Consider the following 18,126-nt stretch of genomic DNA (forward strand, 5'->3'; position numbering starts at 1 on the left):
ATATTGTATTTAAGTTCATGAGTTCATATCTACATCATGTATCGGTGGGATCTATAAACAGGATTCTTCATTAATCGTTTCTTAAGGTTCTGTACCTGTACCTTTACTATTCGTGTGTGTGTGTGTGTGTGTGTGTGTGTTCAGCAGCAGCATGTGAACACATTCGGTTCTCAGAGCCTCCAGTAGCCATCTCCAGAACCATATTCACACACTGGGACAGCAGCACCTTCAATCGTGCTGTGTGACCCTATACACACACACACACACACACACATACAGTGATCAGTGGAGGTTTTATGTGTAACACTACATGTCACTACATGTCACATGACAGTGATCCTGACGTACACACATTTAACACTCTCTTCCATGCAAATACACACACACACAAAATCCCTGCTGCATTGGGTGCAAACCTGGTCAAGAAGTACAAGAAATATCTGACCTCAGTAATTCTTAATTTTATTGAACTTTTATTTAATCCAAGCAAACAAAGAATTTGGAGGTTCTTTAATGTCTTAATGTCAGTGACATGTCCAGCGTTCTCTCATTTCGTCTGAGCTGACAAAGAAACCCTGAGGTTCTTCAACAGGACCTCACACTTGATCCACAAAAAGGTGAAGAAATATCCACTTTTTACCCTGATAACATTCAATCCCATGTCATTTGCACCTCATTTTAAGGAACCGTAATTTATTCCAATGATTTAACAAATTAGTTGTTATAGATATTTTCGCTAAATATCAGTACCAGTAGTTAACCCACCTTGAAGAATCAGAACTGTTGCACTCTTTAGTAATTTTTTTACAGCTTTTACAGTTTGTGTTTATATAGGCTGGAAAAAAAGGTGTCCCCAGAATGTAACAGCAATAATCATAAAAGGAAGACTATTTATATCAGTCATGTTTTTGAAATCGGGAATAATTATAAATACTTTTCCACTATGAACGAAAATTACACCAATACTCGTGATCATACGGAACATAGTAATTGGTAATAGAGATTGCGGAAATTGTTTGCAAATAATACTGTAAAATCAAAATTTGAACAATTATATTCAACCATTGAGAGTCAAATCGAGACACAGAATCTATTGGAACTTACTTTGGCCAAGGAACGAGAGCAGTGTAATCTAATGTCATACCGGCTGAGTCAAGCAGACGACATGAGGGAATCACTACAGTCTAGGATCTAGCAAATGAAAATGAAGCAGTGTGACGACCGGAAATATTGCGAGAACCTCCAAAGCCTCTTGGACAATGAAAAACAGGAGTTGGCCAACCTGAAGGAGAAGCTGGCCTAGACAACACAGAAGCTGGCTGAACAAAAGGCCATGGCTGACAAAATGGCACAGCAGACAAAAGAGCAGAGCAAGAAATGCGTTCAGTTGGACCAACAGCTAATGCTGGCCAAAAGGGAGTATGAAATAATGAAAGACGTCCATAAAAACCGCGAGGCCGAGCTGAACCTTCGCCTGAAGGAGGAACAAGATCGACGTGCCTGGCTGGAGCACAACCTGACCATCGCCACACATTAGATGGAGCAGCTCAAAGTTTAGTGCGAGCACCTCAAGGTGACGTGTGCATGCCCGCAGTGCTTGGCCAACGAGGGCGCGGAACAGGACGACCCGATGGAGACGATGGCGGAAGCAAATGGCGTGGGGGAGATGAGCAGCACGCCATACAAGTACGAAATGAACGGAATTAAAAGCCATGTGCTGGAGGTGCAGCCTCTCCTGAGGAAGGAGAGGGGGGGTTCTTCTGGGCCGTTGATGAAACTTTCGAAACCTAATGCACCTTCAGCTGTGAAGAAGCCAGTGCAGAAAGTGTTGTAAGAGCCCCCCAAAAGTCGCTTGGTCCCACCTAAAGTTGGGCCAACAACACGCCTTATAAGAAGCACCACTGTGAAAAGAGCATGAGCAAAACGCAGAGCCTGGGTGAGGATAACTTTGTTGGTTCTTCTGAAGATATGTGATATGAAAAACGCAAGAATTCAGTACTAAATAATTCTTCCTCATTATCTGCTGGGACAGTGAGACGCCATTTTGAACTAAAACCATGGGACACGGTTATTGTAGGCGTTATGTAGTTCAACACCTTTTTTTTTATGATGGATTCAGCGAACGCGAACTTCTGTTGACTTTATAACCGAGGTGGGTTGGCTCCAGGGTCTGAGACGTAGCTGAGTGGCCCTATGTAGCCTACTGGATGTGTAAAGAGCACCTGGCAGACCAAAAATACCAGGAGTATATAGATCGATATATCATGTTTGGAAGACGTCCAGATTCTCACATTGAAACAGGAATCGAAATCCTACTTTATTCTCACTGCCACTGCCAGAGTTAAACAATTGGACAAAATCTAAAATTATATATCATCAGCAAACGTGATCAATTTTTAAATCAGTTTTCAACATTTACTTTTAATTTACTGCTACCCACTCTCACTTGTACCCATGGCGTAATCATTATGTCACTTAGCACTATCTCGGCCATTTCACTGGATATAGTAATATCATTATTGTGACTGAGCTATTTTTGATATTTGCTCTATTGCACTATTTTTTGTAAATATAATTTATTCCTCTTGTTTCTCCTTCTGCATTGAGCATGTTGTTGACAAAAGAATTTCCATCGAGATAAATAAAGTTCTTATCTTATCTTTTTGGGATCAAAAACAACATAAAGGGAAGGTTTGAGATTGGATTAGGTGATCTGATTTCACAATCCCTCTTTTCCCTTGCCTGAACAACCCATTTTCAAGATTCAATCCAATTCAGGATCCAAAACCTCACTGGATTTACTTTGGATTACCCAGAGCGTCAAATGGTTGTCCAGCGCCATATTGTGCAGGACCACACATTTACATTTACCAGGGCGTTTACCAGACGCCCTTATCCAGAGCGACTTACATTTTACATTTACATTTACAGCATTTATCAGACGCCCTTATCCAGAGCGACTTACAATCAGTAGTTACAGGGACAGTCTCCCTGGAGCAACTCAGGGTTAAGTGTCTTGCTCAGGGACACAATGGTAGTAAGTAGGATTCAAACCTGGGTCTTCTGGTTCATAGGCGAGTGCATTAACCACTAGGCTACTACCACCCTACAATCTTACAATCTTACAATTACAACCCTTACAATCAGTAGTTACAGGGACAGTCCCCCCCTGGAGACACTCAGGGTTAAGTGTCCTGCTCATGGACACGATGGTAGTAAGTGGGGTTTGAACCTGGGTCTTCTGGTTCATAGGCGAGCGTGTTACTCACTAGGCCACTACCACCACACACAGGACGAAGCGTCTCCCCTCCTGATATGGGGTTCTGATAAACCCGGTGATGTGAATGTAGGGGTCCTCCAACAGCGGCAGATCTGCCAGGGCTGAAAATGATGACTGTCACTTGGTCCCTTTCCTACCTGCACAGTTACATCACAGTTTAATTTATCCTGGATGTGGACAATACGGGCAAAATGATGACAGAGGTGGAATATAAAAAAAAAAACTGAACGCTACTCAATGCTCTAAATCAGATGAGATAAGATAAGTAAGATTAGCAGCAAGAAATAAATCTGTTTAGGTATATTTATTTCTTGCTGCTCTTATCTTTGTATTTTATCTTATTGAGAGCATTGAGTAGCATTCAGTTTTTGTGCTATTATTATCGAGTTTTATGTAATCATTTCGAGCGCCGCTTGTACGTGAACTTGTGGAGGAGAAGAAGAAGAGGAGGAGGAGAAGAAGAAGAAGAAGAAGAGAAGAAGAAGAGGAGAAGAAGAAGAAGAAGAAAAGAAGAAGAAAAAGAAGAAGAGGAGGAGAAGAAGAAAAAGAAGAAGAGGAGAAGAAGAGGAGGAGAAGAAGAAAAAGAAGAAAAAGAAGAAAAAGAAGAAGAGGAGAAGAAGACGGGACCTCCGCGCCTCTTCCCTTTTTTTCCTGGTAGAAAGATCTCGGGTTTCAGTTCCTCTCCGGACGCGGACATGGTGAGTCGCGGGGCTGCGGAGCCCGTTTTAAACCGGGGGGTTCTGCTCGGTTCGTCGTTGGGTCGACCCGTTCGGAGGGTTCCGCTGACGCGCGTCGAGAAGGAACCTTCATGTTCGGGGACTTGCTGCGGAGCAGAAGAAACGGAAAGAACGTCGTGCTGCAGGGCTGTCCTTCATCCTTGCAGCACATGGTCTCCATATGGAGAGGATTTCGGGCTCCATCACTTCCAGAGAGTCGCAATCAGAATGTTCTTCTGTGTGTTCAGTTCACTGTGGTTGTACGTTTCCTGGACTACAGATAAGTTCTGTCCTGGTCCTTCTCCGATAATCTCTGTTCTGCACTCTCTTCTGAAGTTTCTACGGTGGTCATGCAGAACCACCTTCTGCGCGTAAAGCAGTAGGTTCTGCGCTGTAAACGTGTGCAGGAGAAACATCTCATCAACACAACATTACTCTACTTCAATTTGTTCCGGAAGAGGAACGTTTTAGAACATCAAGCTCGCGTTGAAACTATCACCCGCTTGTTTTACTCAGACTGATCTGCTGAAGTGTGGAACGGGCCAGTAAGAACACCAGAACGTGATCTAAACTGGAGACGTCCCTGTCATTACAGCCTTGTGGGTTCTATATCCAGATGTGGGTGTGAACAGCCAGGCCGAACTGATCTAGACTCGGCTGCACTGGCTGCTCGGCGTTCGTACAGTCGGAACAGGTCGGTAGAACGGGTCTCATCTCCGGCGTGGAGCACAATGGGCTCCTTTCACCGCCCCTATCTGCAAAACTCATAACCCAGGAGGCCTCTCGTATGTCCGAGAAATTCTTTCCCGCCGCCAAGAATGTTGTGTTTTTTTTGGACGTTTTTTAGGCGAACAGAAGTGAAGTGGACTGTGGGGAGGCGGCTCCGGTGCGGCACATTCCCGGTGGGAACTGACTTCCTCTTTCCGCTTCCCTCCACAGGCCGCGAGGGCTAGGCTCAGCGTGTGCGGTAAACGGCGCTCGGCCGCCGCCGCCGCGGCCGTCCTGTCCCTCGTCCTGCTGTCGGCGGTGGTGGTCGGCACCTTCCCGCCCTTCTCGTCTCGGCGATGGGCGCTCTGGCCGGAGGACTGGGCCCCGAACGCGTCCGTGGTTCCTTCACCGTCAGACGGCCAGGGTGCAGGCCGGAGGCGCGGCGAGGTGGGGGGCGTGGCCACACACACACTTATATTGGACAGGCAGAGGCAGAGAGCCGGCAGAAAGGGGTCCGGTGACGGGAAACGCCCGTTCGCCGTAAATCAGCTCAAACACAAGTCCATCCCTGTAGCCGTCAAGATCAAGCCGTCCAGCGCCACAAGCCACCGTTTCTCGCCCGGACATTCCGCCGGTAAGGGGGACAAAGTAGCCAATGCAAAGGCCTCTTTCCTGGTGTCTGGAAAGGCTCCGCCCCCCGACACAGGTACCAGCGATTGCAGACAAAAATGTGGCCGTGCAGGTCCAAGACCTGAGGTGGGTCATAAAACGGTGAGAAAAGACCCGGCTACACCGAAGAGGAGGACCTTAAAGAGACAGAGAACCCAGAACACTGTGGACACTGAGCGCGATCCTTGCCAGGACTTTGGAGAAGGCCGGAACCAGACCCAGCCAGAGTACGTGCCGTGGCTGAGTGCAGATGACCTCCGCAAGATGGAGCTCCTCTCCGGCAGCGTGGTTCTCAGTAAGGCCCGAGTGCCCGGCCACGGCCAGGTGCTTCAGGTGGTGCTGGACACCGGAGCTTCGGCCCGTCCCGACCACTCCTGCCACAGAGGACAGTGTGGCCTCATCAAGCGCCCCACAGACTGGTACGAGGTCCTGGCGTTCCACCTGGACAGAGTCCTGGGCCTGAACCGCACCCTGCCCGCGGTCCTCAGGAACTTCACCGGCGACTTGTTGCCCTACAGGTTCACCAGCGGCCACGCCCGTCCACTTATCTGGTGGGACCCCGACATCCGGCACCTGGCGGACAAGAACAACGACCAGAACTCGCATTCACTGACCTGGACGCAGTACCAGGCCGTCCTGAGGAGCCGCTGTGGCGTCGACCGCGCCCTGAACGCCACGCCCTGCGTGGGGCTGGAACATTCCGAATGGGGCAGACTGGCTCTGTTTGACTTCCTACTGCAGGTGGGCGTGTCCAGAGAACACCAACACGCCATTGGCCGTACGTGCGAGAGCATTTATAAAATAATAATGTGTAATACAATTCTGGGCTCTACACAGATCGACAATATAGTCATTGTTACAGATCTGGTCATTCAACCATATTGTAATGGCCTGGGTACTGTCATAGTTATTTTAATTAATAATAATAATTGTCATGGTGACACAGTTAAATGTGTCCTCTGCATTTAACCATTACCCTTGATGAGCAGTGGGCAGCCATGACAGGCGCCCGGGGAGCAGTGTGTGGGGACGGTGCTTTGCTCAGTGGCACCTTGACGGTTCGGGATTCGAACCGGCAACCTTCTGATTACGGGGCCACTTCCTTAACCGCTAGGCCGGCGCCGCCCCACCAGTGACCTGAGGATATGGTCACAACAGAAGCATATTCAGAGATATGTTCCTGGATGGTCAAGACGGAGAGCATTTCACACACACACACACACACACACACACACACTTGTACGACTCTGGATAAGGGTGTAAATGTCACGAGAGCTGGTTCTAAACGTTCTGCCGGGAACAGCCAGGTGGAGACGAGGTGTGCTGATGGTTCTGTCTTCAGGTGAACGACCGACTGGACCGCCACTGCTGTGGTTTCCAGCCGGAACCCTCAGACCTGTGCATGGAGAACCTGCTGCGTGTGAAATGCTCCAACTCGAGGAATTTGGGGCTGGTCCACATTCTGGTAAGGATCTTCTCAACATCACGCATACAAAACAACACTTTTACAGATAGAAGTTGGGAAAATTGTAAACAACGATGATTCTGCCATTCCGCACTTTGGCGGGAAATACAGTGACCCTGCTTCCACCGTAGGTCCGAAGTTCTGACCCCTCCCGCCTGGTCTTCATCGACAACGCTGGACGGCCACATCAGCCCCACGACAACCTCGACCTGCGCCTGTTGGAGGGCGTGGATGAGTGAGTGGCGCTGGACACGCCCGTTATTCAGGTGCCGGGTCCGGGCCCTTCAGAATGTTTCCCTGCGCAGGTTTCCGGACCGGGCCGTGTCCGTCCTGCAGTCCGGCTGCCTGGAGAAGCTGCTGCTGCGCTCGCTGTCTCTGGACGCGGAGCTGTGGCGGGCCAGGGGGGGCGCCGCGGGCCTGAAGCCCTTCGTCCGCGCCATCCAGCAGCGGGGCGGGGTCCTGCTGCGGCACGTCCGCGACCGCCGCCTGCAGCTCAACAGGGACCTGTGACCCGCTTTCTTCTGCCGCTTTAAAAGGAATTGGCGCAGCGGTCTGTGTGACACGAGACTCCGACGTCACGGACAGTTCAGCTGTTTGACTGGTGAAGAGTCGCCAGATCCAGAACATCTCAGAAAGTTGCACTTTTCACACGTCATGCGTAGAACAGTGTCGTTATACAGGCTGGGCCATTTATATGGATCCACCTTAATAAAATGGGAATGGTTGGTGATATTAACGTCCTGTTTGTGGCACATTAGTATATGTGAGGGGGCAAACTTTTCAAGACCATAGTGGCCATTTTGAAGTCGGCCATCTTGGATCCAACTTTTGTTTTTTCAATAAGAAGAGGGTCATGTGACCCATCAGATGTATTGGTAATTTCACAAGAAAAACAATGGTGTGCTTGGTTTTAACGTAAATGTATTATTTCATGAGTTATTATAAGTTTCTGACCACTTCTAAAATGTGTTCAATGTCACCAACCATTCCCATTTTATTAAGGTGTGTCCATATAAATGGCCCACCCTGTAGAACAACATAGAACACAATACGAAGGGCAGAGAAACAGGAAGCGTCGTTTATTTCATACGGTGCACCGCAAAACCCAAAACCGGGTTCCGCAACAAAACACAGAAACCATAAATAATAGTCATTTGAAACCAATAAACACATGAGCAAAAATGGGGTCATGAATACGCAAATGAGTTAAACACCGTTATTAAGATCTAACGCAAACTAATCTAAAGACCAAACTAATTTGTTTTATTCGAAAATTAGATTCAATTTTTTATTGTTACTACGTATGTACCAAAGTACAAATGCAGTTGACACGAAGCCTGTATGATACAACTTTTGTAGTAGACCACACAAACATGTTCCTCATCATGCCTTTCTAGACCACAGAGCAGTGGAGGAAGGTGTCTGATCATGTCATGAAGGCAGGACTACGGACCAGATACCTTCAGAGGTTCAAGTGGAGTCCGTTTCTCCGGCAGGGCTGCTTTTGAACTACTCAGTTAAAGGTGGATGGGATTAAACTCTGAACATTTATAATAAATCTAAACTTTTCCTACCGAGAGTCTCTATGAGTCACTTGTCACTTCATGACAAAGTCCGTGCGTGTAATCCATCAAATGGATAAACGCACGCTTGCTGCATGATTCAGGAACTAATCATAAAATAATAATATCCTTCAGGCATGTGCAATAACAGGGAGCATTCGCTCTTAATCCGGAACAGTTAAAAAAAAAAAAAGAAAACTCCACCGTCGTGACGTTCGAGCATTACCTGTAATCTATGAAAATGTTCAAAAATGATGTCCAAATGATAAATTACTCCAATTACAAAGCACAAAAACACCAGATATTTCACACAAAGCACGTTGACTTCAGTTACGGTGACGTGGCCACTCTAGCTAATTCACATTCATATTTTGCATGTCTATATGTCACCACCAGTTACACAAATGGTTTTGGGGAAAAATTTATATCTGAAATGTACTTAAATTTCTCTTCACATAAAATATCGGTCACACGGATAATTAAATACATTTGCTCAATGTCATCCACCCACAGAGCCATCTTCAGCTTTCCAGGGACCATCTTCAGCTACACAGCTGGAACATGGGTACGGGTCTTCTGCATGGTCGCAACTGCGCCGATGGCCGCAGATTCTGGAGATCTGATGACCTGATTAAAACGCCGCCTCAAGCCCGACTCTCAGGACCCTGCTGACCTGATTACTCGGCAGCACCGGTCAGGTTCTACACAACAGAACATCGGCAAAGGGCCCCAGCAGGCTCTTGTTGAAGATGCAACGCACCCACACCAGGTATGTGGTGAAGGGCTTGATGTTCTCGGAGAACGTGTAGTTCTGGTGGGGCAGGATGTAAGGCATGTACGTGTTCTCGCCCTGCTCCTGAATCCACACCTCGTACTTCACCTCTCGGACCTTCAGGTACTTGAGGTTCCAGGGCATCTGCCAGGACACCGTAAGCTTGGCTTCGTTAGCAGCTTGGACCGACGTCTGGCACTTGGGTTCTCGGACTCGTCCGGGGTGAACGGTGCTCACGGGTTTGTTTCTCCTCAACACGGGCCTGGTTTTCAGGTTCTCTCGAAGGAGCTGGATCAACGATGGGATGTCCACCCTGGTGTCCTGGTAAATGCGGAAGAGCCACTCGGGGTTGCGGCAGCAGAGGTGCCGGGGGACTTCCTGGCTTGCGAGGATACGTTCCTGTTCGTCCTTGTCCAGATGGGAGATGCCACCTTGTTCCCAGGGCCTGTCAGGATGGGCCACCGTGTTTTCCTCTTTGTGGTTCCTCCAGGCTACGTAGTGGAGATCCATCCCGGGCAAAGACGCCAGCGTCTTGTAGGGAGTATACTGGTCCGGCTTGACGGCGTACGGGAAGAGCTCGACCACGGTGGCGCCGCGAGGCAGGAACATGGCCGTGACCAGCTGGGCGCCGTGCATGCTGACCAGCATGGACGCCCCGCTTACGACCTGAACGATGCTGGCGAAGGTCTGTTCGTCCAGGGACACCGTGACCACCTTCATCCGGAACTCCTGCGCGAGCTCCAGGATCAACTCGGGCTCGTTGAGGATGAGTCGGTTGACGGACCGGCTGAAGACCACGATGTACTCGTTGTCCTCTGCGTGATGTTCTTGCGTAACGTTCAGCCTCTCCTTCATGGTGGAGGCGAACTGTCGGATCTCGTTCCCTGAGACCAGTATATTGGCTTTAGGGCCCTGTGGCTGCACAAAGCCGTACTGGTACCACGTTGTCATTTTCGACAACCCAACGTAGGACTTGGTGAAGCACATTAGCTTTCCAAAGTTCTTCAGGTGCTCCTTGAGAAGCGGCTGCTTGCTGCTGAGCAGACGGTAGAGGTCGAAATACGGACCTTCGGCCCAGCCCTCCATGAAGACCAGGCGAGCCTCGTCGTTGAGGTCAGAGTACTGCTGCATGGTGTAGAAGATGGGCAACAGGTCATCGTGGAAGATGTGCATGAGGTTGTCTGGGTTGAACCGGTTCAGGATGAGCGCCACGTCAGGCACGAACACAGGCTTGGGCATGAACTTGAGGGCGGCAGCAGGCAGCTCCAGGAAGTTGAAGTACTGCGCGTTGTGGTCCTCCACCGAGGACAGGTCCAGGAGGGCCGGCTGGAAGCGCCGGGGGCCCAGGTTGGGCAGCATGACCGAGACGTTGCTGTGGAAGAAGACGAACTCCTCGGCCTCGCTGCAGTAGCAGAGGTAGTCGAAGCGGCAGATGCGGTCGGTGTGCATCTTGCCGGTGCAGACCATCCGGGTGCCGTGCTCCTGCAGGGCCAGCAGGGCGGCGTGGTAGTCGATGCGCACTTGTGACACCTCCTGGGACGTCTGCGTGAGATGCAGCTCTTCCTCCAGCTGGCGCGCGTGCTCGCTCAGACGCACGTACTTCCATAGGAGCGCCGCCACCACGGAAACTAGCAGACCGTTTAGCACCGCAGCCACGTTCATCCTGCAGCCTGGAGAACGCATCACAGCAGGGAAGGAGCGCGGCACTGTAGCAGGTCAGTCCTGCTCCACCTGCACAGGAACAAGAGGGCAGAGGCTCAGAACAAGAACATGGACATTTACATGCTGGGTTGGATCTTTCATCAGTCTGTAATTTCAATGGTAGAACATAACCAAAAAAATCGGATTTAAAAACAGCCCAATCTGGCAACAACACACCCTAACAGTTAAACGAATGTCGAACAATAATACTGCCCCATGTCTAGGGTTGGGGAGAGAATATGGGGGTTTATAGTGGCGTGCAGCGCGGAAAGTTTTTACGCCTACAAGAAGGGTTTTTGTGAAGGACGAGTTTACTACGTTTACTACCTTTACTACAATGGTGAAACAAGCGGTGAAATACACATATTACATTTACATACAGTACAGGCCAAAAGTGTGGACACCTTCTCATTCAATGTGTTTTCTTTATTTTCAGGACCATTTACGTTGGTAGATTCTCTGAAGGCATCAAAACTAGGAATGAACACATGTGGAGTTACGTACTTAACAAAAAGTGGAGACCTGACCTCCACAGTCACCGGACCTGAACCCAATCCAGATGGTTTGGGGTGAGCTGGACCCCAACAAGTGCTAAACACCTCTGGGAACTCCTTCAAGACTGTTGAAGCTCATCGAGAGAATGCCAAGAGTGTGCAAAGCAGTAACCAGAGCAAAGAAACTTGAATATAAAACATGTTTTCACTTATTTCACCTTTTTTTGTTAAGTTCATAACTCCACATGTGTTAATTTAGTGCTGCACGATTAATTTAATCGCAATCGCAATGTCAGTCTGCGATTACATGAACGCAAAAAGATGCGATTTAAATGTGACGTGTTTGGTCACATGACTTTCGATTTGGTTCAATGGAGACCTCAGATTCGTGACTCATACATTTACATTTTACATTTACAGCATTTATCAGACACCCTTATCCAGAGCGACTTACAATCAGTAGTTACAGGGACAGTGTCCCTGGAGCAACTTAAGGTTAAGTGTCTTGCTCAGGGACACAATGGTAGTAAGTGGGATTTGAACCTGGGTCTCCCGGGTCTCCTGGTTCACAGGCGAGTGTTTTACCCACTAGGCTACTACCACCTTACTCACATAGACATAGGGGTACACGTACGTCAACGTCGCCGCCATATTGCGATAGGTTCTGCTGTGGCGTGAAGCATATACATGTCTATGGAGAGAAGTGCATAAAAATGCCTCACTCTTGTGCTGCTTGGGGCTGTACAAACCGCTGTACGCTCCAAACCAGATCCCGGGGGATTACATTTCATAGGTAAGGCTGGACAATTGTTTTGAATATATTTGGCCATTTTAAAATCCCGTTTTATAAGTCTTAACCTTAGCTAAGCTAGGCTAAGCTAGCGAAGCTATGCATTCCTGTGTTCAAGTCAGCCTCCAAACAACGTTTTGGCTAAACGTAGGCATTTACTATTTAGACTGTTCTTAGCTGTTTAGTTAACTTTTCTCAAACTTTGAAGGTTTCCTAAAGAAATTCACCTCAGTTTACAAATCTTAACCTTAACCATTTAGCAGATTGCTCTCCAGCCACGTTTCTCTACAAGACTGGAGTAGGGCTGCAACTATCTAATATTTTTTAAATCGAGTATTCTGTTGATTTTTAACCAATTAATCGAGTAATCGGATAACTCATACTTTTGCGTTTTTAAACAACTCTATCAATAGTGTGTTATGCAACATGAAAATCCTCTTAAAATGACCAAGCAATTGGCTGTTATTCCTCACAAAAAAAGTTTTTTTTATTCAAACTCAATACTTTTATTAGATCAAAGCTTAAAACCTTTGGGTTACTGGCTCCAGAACTAATGTAATCAATCTTTCTGTGAAACATTCATGATGTACATGAAAAACAATTAAAGTATTACTAATATTCCAACTTAAACAATACAGTTCAGTTTCCAGTTGTATCCAGATGAGGTAGGTAGGTGGAATGTTTGTCTTTGTGTAATGTTATGTGCAAAATAGAGAGAGAGAGAGAGAGAGAGAGAGAGAATTTGTCTTAGTGCGTGTGTGTGCAATGCATGTGCAAGCCTGCACCGCTGTCATGTACTGTGGGGAAGAAAAAAAAATTGATGTGCAACAAATGCTATAAACTCGCCCAAAAGAAAATCTATATGCTAATGAATATAGATTTGTCCATCTGTTGCATTTATTATTACTACCTTATGTATGGGGTTAGGTTTTGAGATGTAACCTATCTGTGTGTGGTGTGTTTGTGTGTGTGTGGGAGGGATGAATTACACAATCTCATGCCTTATCATGCCTCGTCACCATCGACTCGTATCACAAATAATTACAAATCATGTACGTTCTAAGAAGCGCTAAAGTTAGTTAGTGATCATAAAAATACGATACCTTGTAGAAGCTCCGAGTCGTTTCGAGAAGTGTGGTTTACGTGAGGATTTGTGCGGTTAAGGTGCTGCAGTATTGACTAAGTACTATTATGGTAAGCCGGGTCCGTTTTACAGTGTATACACCGCACTACGTTGTCCACGCATCGTAAAATCGTCCCACACTTCAGACATTTTATCCCTTTTACGCACGGCGGTATCTTCATTTCCCGCCAATAAATCGCGCCTCCTTAAATCTTTGAAATGCGCTCGAGTTAAAACGGTCCGTGTAGAACAATGATTGTTGGGCCAATACGATAATGGATGGACTTTGGTGACGAATTAAACAAAGCCTCGAGGCAAAGAATTTTCCTCAAATATTTTTTGTAATCGAATCATTCGAGTTATTCGAATAATCATTTCAGCCCTAGACTGGAGCTTCATTTAAACTGCATTTATATATATATATATATACACACACGCACACACACACACACACACACACACACACACATTCAGTGAAGGAGGGGGAACATCTGCATCTCGCCAACACTCCAGCAGAGTTGCCAGCGAAACAAGCCCAAGGTAAGCAACCTGGCTTTAAAAGAAAGGTGTCTGAGGGGAAGGTCCCAAACCACTCCAAACAGTCATCTGGTGCTGCCATCAGCAGGTGACTCTTGGCTCTGCGTCTCGGAGCAGAGCAAGAACGTGCACCTGGCCGTCATGTCAGTTCTACACTGCACGAGAGGAGAAGGAACCCCACAAAGAGGCCATTACAGGAGGAAATCCCACATCAGGCTGTCAAACACAAAAACAAACCCTGCACAGAACATCAGATGCCAGTGGCAGAGTGGTGAGAACATGGAGGTGTGGAAATGAAGCAGAGAGAAGCCAGAAAATGGCCTGCTAGCGATTCCCAACGACTCCAGCTTTTTCCATCAGGCATTCAGAGGCTCGTCCTTGAGACAACAGCTGCCGTGAGGAGGATGGTAGAACATCTCCCTCCGGTTCCCTGCATGGTGGACTTCACAGGGTATTCAGCCAGGTTAAGAAAGATTGCAAACAGGCATTGCAGTGTGTGCCAAATATTTTTATTGCTGAGGGTTTTTGGATTATTGTTTGTTACATTTTTATTATCAGGTATGATGTTAATGTTACGGAGGTTCTCTAACTGAGTTACACTGCTGAGAAGAATACATCTCTCCCCACACCCTCTCACTGTGTCCTATAAGAACATTCTGCTCATGGTCAGACATCCTACACGGAGAAGATCCCCTCTGCAGAATCCCAAACGCATCCACGAAATGATGCTCCACCCCACCAACAGGAGAAGAATCAGGTCCACCCCACCGACAGGAGAAGAATATGGGCGCAGAGGTCATCCTATGATGCTCCACCACACTCCGCAACAGCAGCAGCAGGTCCACCCCACAGACAGGAGAAGAATCTGGGCGCAGAGGTCATCCTATGGGGCCGAGCTGATCACGCTAAACAAATGTTCCCACAAGGATGTACCTTGTACCGCTAGAAAGTAGAGATTCACACACACACACTCACAGTTCCTTTTTAAAAATCCACATGGACTCAGTTTCACTCCGGCCCTGTTCTCTGGTGCGGAACACTGCCCTGGTCCCACGGGAGAAACGGGAGAAATGCGGACCGTCGCAGCTCCTCCGCAGAGGTGACCGGGAACAATGTCACTCCTGGCTGCCACGTTCTGCAGCACTGTTGACTGCAAAAAAACCCACACTGCACAACTCAAACACAAAATGCTGCTCACATCACTCAGAGTTCCCGGTTCCGCGCTTTCATTTGAGGAACAGCTACAACCAGCTCTGAAGCTGCTACTGAAGCAGTCGGTAAGGTCAGACTTATTTTCCAGCACATGCCACAGATAACCAAATCAACACCTCAGACTTGTTCTTGGTAAGGTGTCTGATTCGAATCCCGAACCGCACACACTGCTCCCCGGGCGCCTGTCATGGTGCCCACTGCTCACCAAGGGTGATGGGTTAAATACAGAGGACACATTTCACTGTGTGCACCGTGTGCTGTGCTGCTGTGTATCACAAGTGACAATCACTTCACTTTCACTTTAAAAAGAAGGTTTCCCACCAGAACACTGTCCAGAACACCACACTGCCAGGCCACAAAACCCTCTTCCACTGCTCTGGAGTGGAAACAGAACACAATCTAGAACCTAAACACACACACAACCTACACACACCCAACTCAAAACCTAGAATAAACCTACACACCTCAGAACCTAAAAAACTGCCCACACAAGCTACACACACCAGAATCTGAACACAACACAATCTGGACCCTAAACACTGCTCACACACAAACATCCCAGAACCTAAACACAACACAATCTAGAACCTACACACTGCCCACACAACCTACACACACTACAACTTCAACACAACACACTCTAGAACCTAAACACAGCACAATCTTGAACTTAAACATAGCCCATACACAAACATCCCAGAACTTAAACACAACACAATCTAGAACCTAGACACAGCCCACACCTCCTACGCACACCAGAATCTAAACACAACACAATTTAGAAGCTAAACACTGCCCACACACACACACCTCAAAACCTAAAATAAACCTAATCACACCAGAACCTAAACACTGCTCCCACACACACACACACACACACACACACATCCCAGAATCTAAATACAACACATCCTAGAACCTAAACACAACACAATCTAGAACCTAGACACAGCCCACACAACCTACGTACACCAGAATCTAAACACAACACAATGTAGAACCTAAACACTGCCCACACACACCCACCTCAAAACCTAAAATAAACCTAATCACACCAGAACCTAAACACTGCTCCCACACACACACACACACACATCCCAGAATCTAAATACAACACATCCTAGAACCTAAACACAACACAATCTAGAACCTAGACACAGCCCACACAACCTACGTACACCAGAATCTAAACACAACACAATGTAGAACCTAAACACTGCCCACACACACCCACCTCAAAACCTAAAATAAACCTAATCACACCAGAACCTAAACACTGCTCCCACACACACACACACACACACACATCCCAGAATCTAAATACAACACATCCTAGAACCTAAACACAACACAATCTAGAACCTAGACACAGCCCACACAACCTACGTACACCAGAATCTAAACACAACACAATGTAGAACCTAAACACTGCCCACACACACCCACCTCAAAACCTAAAATAAACCTAATCACACCAGAACCTAAACACTGCTCCCACACACACACACACACACATCCCGGAATCTAAATACAACACATCCTAGAACCTAAACACAACACAATCTAGAACCTAGACACAGCCCACACAACCTACGTACACCAGAATCTAAACACAACACAATCTAGAACCTACACACTGCCCACACAACCTACACACGCTACAACCTCAACACAACACACTCTAGAACCTAAACACAGCACAATCTTGAACTTAAACATAGCCCATACACAAACATCCCAGAACTTAAACACAACACAATCTAGAACCTAGACACAGCCCACACAACCTACGCACACCAGAATCTAAACACAACACAATTTAGAAGCTAAACACTGCCCACACACACCCACCTCAAAACCTAAAATAAACCTAATCACACCAGAACCTAAACACTGCTCCCACACACACACACACACACACACACACACACACATCCCAGAATCTAAATACAACACATCCTAGAACCTAAACACAACACAATCTAGAACCTAGACACAGCCCACACAACCTACGTACACCAGAATCTAAACACAACACAATCTGGACCCTAAACACTGCTCACACACAAACATCCCAGAACCTAAACACAACACAATCTAGAACCTACACACTGCCCACACAACCTACACACACTACAACTTCAACACAACACACTCTAGAACCTAAACACAGCACAATCTTGAACTTAAACATAGCCCATACACAAACATCCCAGAACTTAAACACAACACAATCTAGAACCTAGACACAGCCCACACCTCCTACGCACACCAGAATCTAAACACAACACAATTTAGAAGCTAAACACTGCCCACACACACACACCTCAAAACCTAAAATAAACCTAATCACACCAGAACCTAAACACTGCTCCCACACACACACACACACACACACACACATCCCAGAATCTAAATACAACACATCCTAGAACCTAAACACAACACAATCTAGAACCTAGACACAGCCCACACAACCTACGTACACCAGAATCTAAACACAACACAATGTAGAACCTAAACACTGCCCACACACACCCACCTCAAAACCTAAAATAAACCTAATCACACCAGAACCTAAACACTGCTCCCACACACACACACACACACATCCCAGAATCTAAATACAACACATCCTAGAACCTAAACACAACACAATCTAGAACCTAGACACAGCCCACACAACCTACGTACACCAGAATCTAAACACAACACAATGTAGAACCTAAACACACCAGAACCTACACACAGACACCCCACAGCCGACAAACCCCAGAACCTGAGCACACATCCCTCAGAGCTGCAGGTGTGGATGATGGCTGGGATGTGCAGGGTGGAGGTATGAATATGAATCGGATGAAATCCGGGAGTTGACAACATGCTGATACAGACGGCAGGTGCGCGACTCACCGACGCGGGCGGACCGAACGGAAGGTCGCTGCGCTGCGGTGTTGCGGTGCAGCTGGAGCCGCGGTTCCTCTGCGGATTCCCCATCATCTCTCACCCCGCACCCCGCACCCCGAGGCTGCGAAACGCGACTTGCGCAAAGCGACCCGAATTCACGCGAGCCTGCTGTCAGATGTCTCCACCCACCACA

At 47.4% G+C, this 18,126-nt stretch overlaps 2 protein-coding genes across 2 annotated transcripts; one reads left to right on the forward strand and one right to left on the reverse strand.

Moving 5' to 3' along the window:
* Positions 1-3,821: 3,821 nt before the first annotated feature.
* gask1a (golgi associated kinase 1A) lies at positions 3,822-7,629 on the forward strand. Its single transcript, XM_028981093.1, has 5 exons — positions 3,822-3,978; positions 4,936-6,114; positions 6,716-6,838; positions 6,970-7,073; positions 7,144-7,629. Exons 1-5 carry the CDS (start codon positions 3,976-3,978, stop codon positions 7,346-7,348), a joined length of 1,614 nt encoding a protein of 537 aa, XP_028836926.1. The 5' UTR covers positions 3,822-3,975; the 3' UTR covers positions 7,349-7,629.
* A 273-nt stretch (positions 7,630-7,902) lies between these two features.
* Positions 7,903-18,111, reverse strand: pomgnt2 (protein O-linked mannose N-acetylglucosaminyltransferase 2 (beta 1,4-)). Its single transcript, XM_028982014.1, has 2 exons — positions 17,940-18,111; positions 7,903-10,903 (listed from the first exon to the last, which is right to left on the reverse strand). Exon 2 carries the CDS (start codon positions 10,853-10,855, stop codon positions 9,095-9,097), a length of 1,761 nt encoding a protein of 586 aa, XP_028837847.1. The 5' UTR covers positions 10,856-10,903; positions 17,940-18,111; the 3' UTR covers positions 7,903-9,094.
* Positions 18,112-18,126: the final 15 nt, after the last annotated feature.

Source organism: Denticeps clupeoides, chromosome 5 (assembly GCF_900700375.1).
Source record: "Denticeps clupeoides chromosome 5, fDenClu1.1, whole genome shotgun sequence".
NCBI classification, from domain to species: domain Eukaryota; kingdom Metazoa; phylum Chordata; class Actinopteri; order Clupeiformes; family Denticipitidae; genus Denticeps; species Denticeps clupeoides.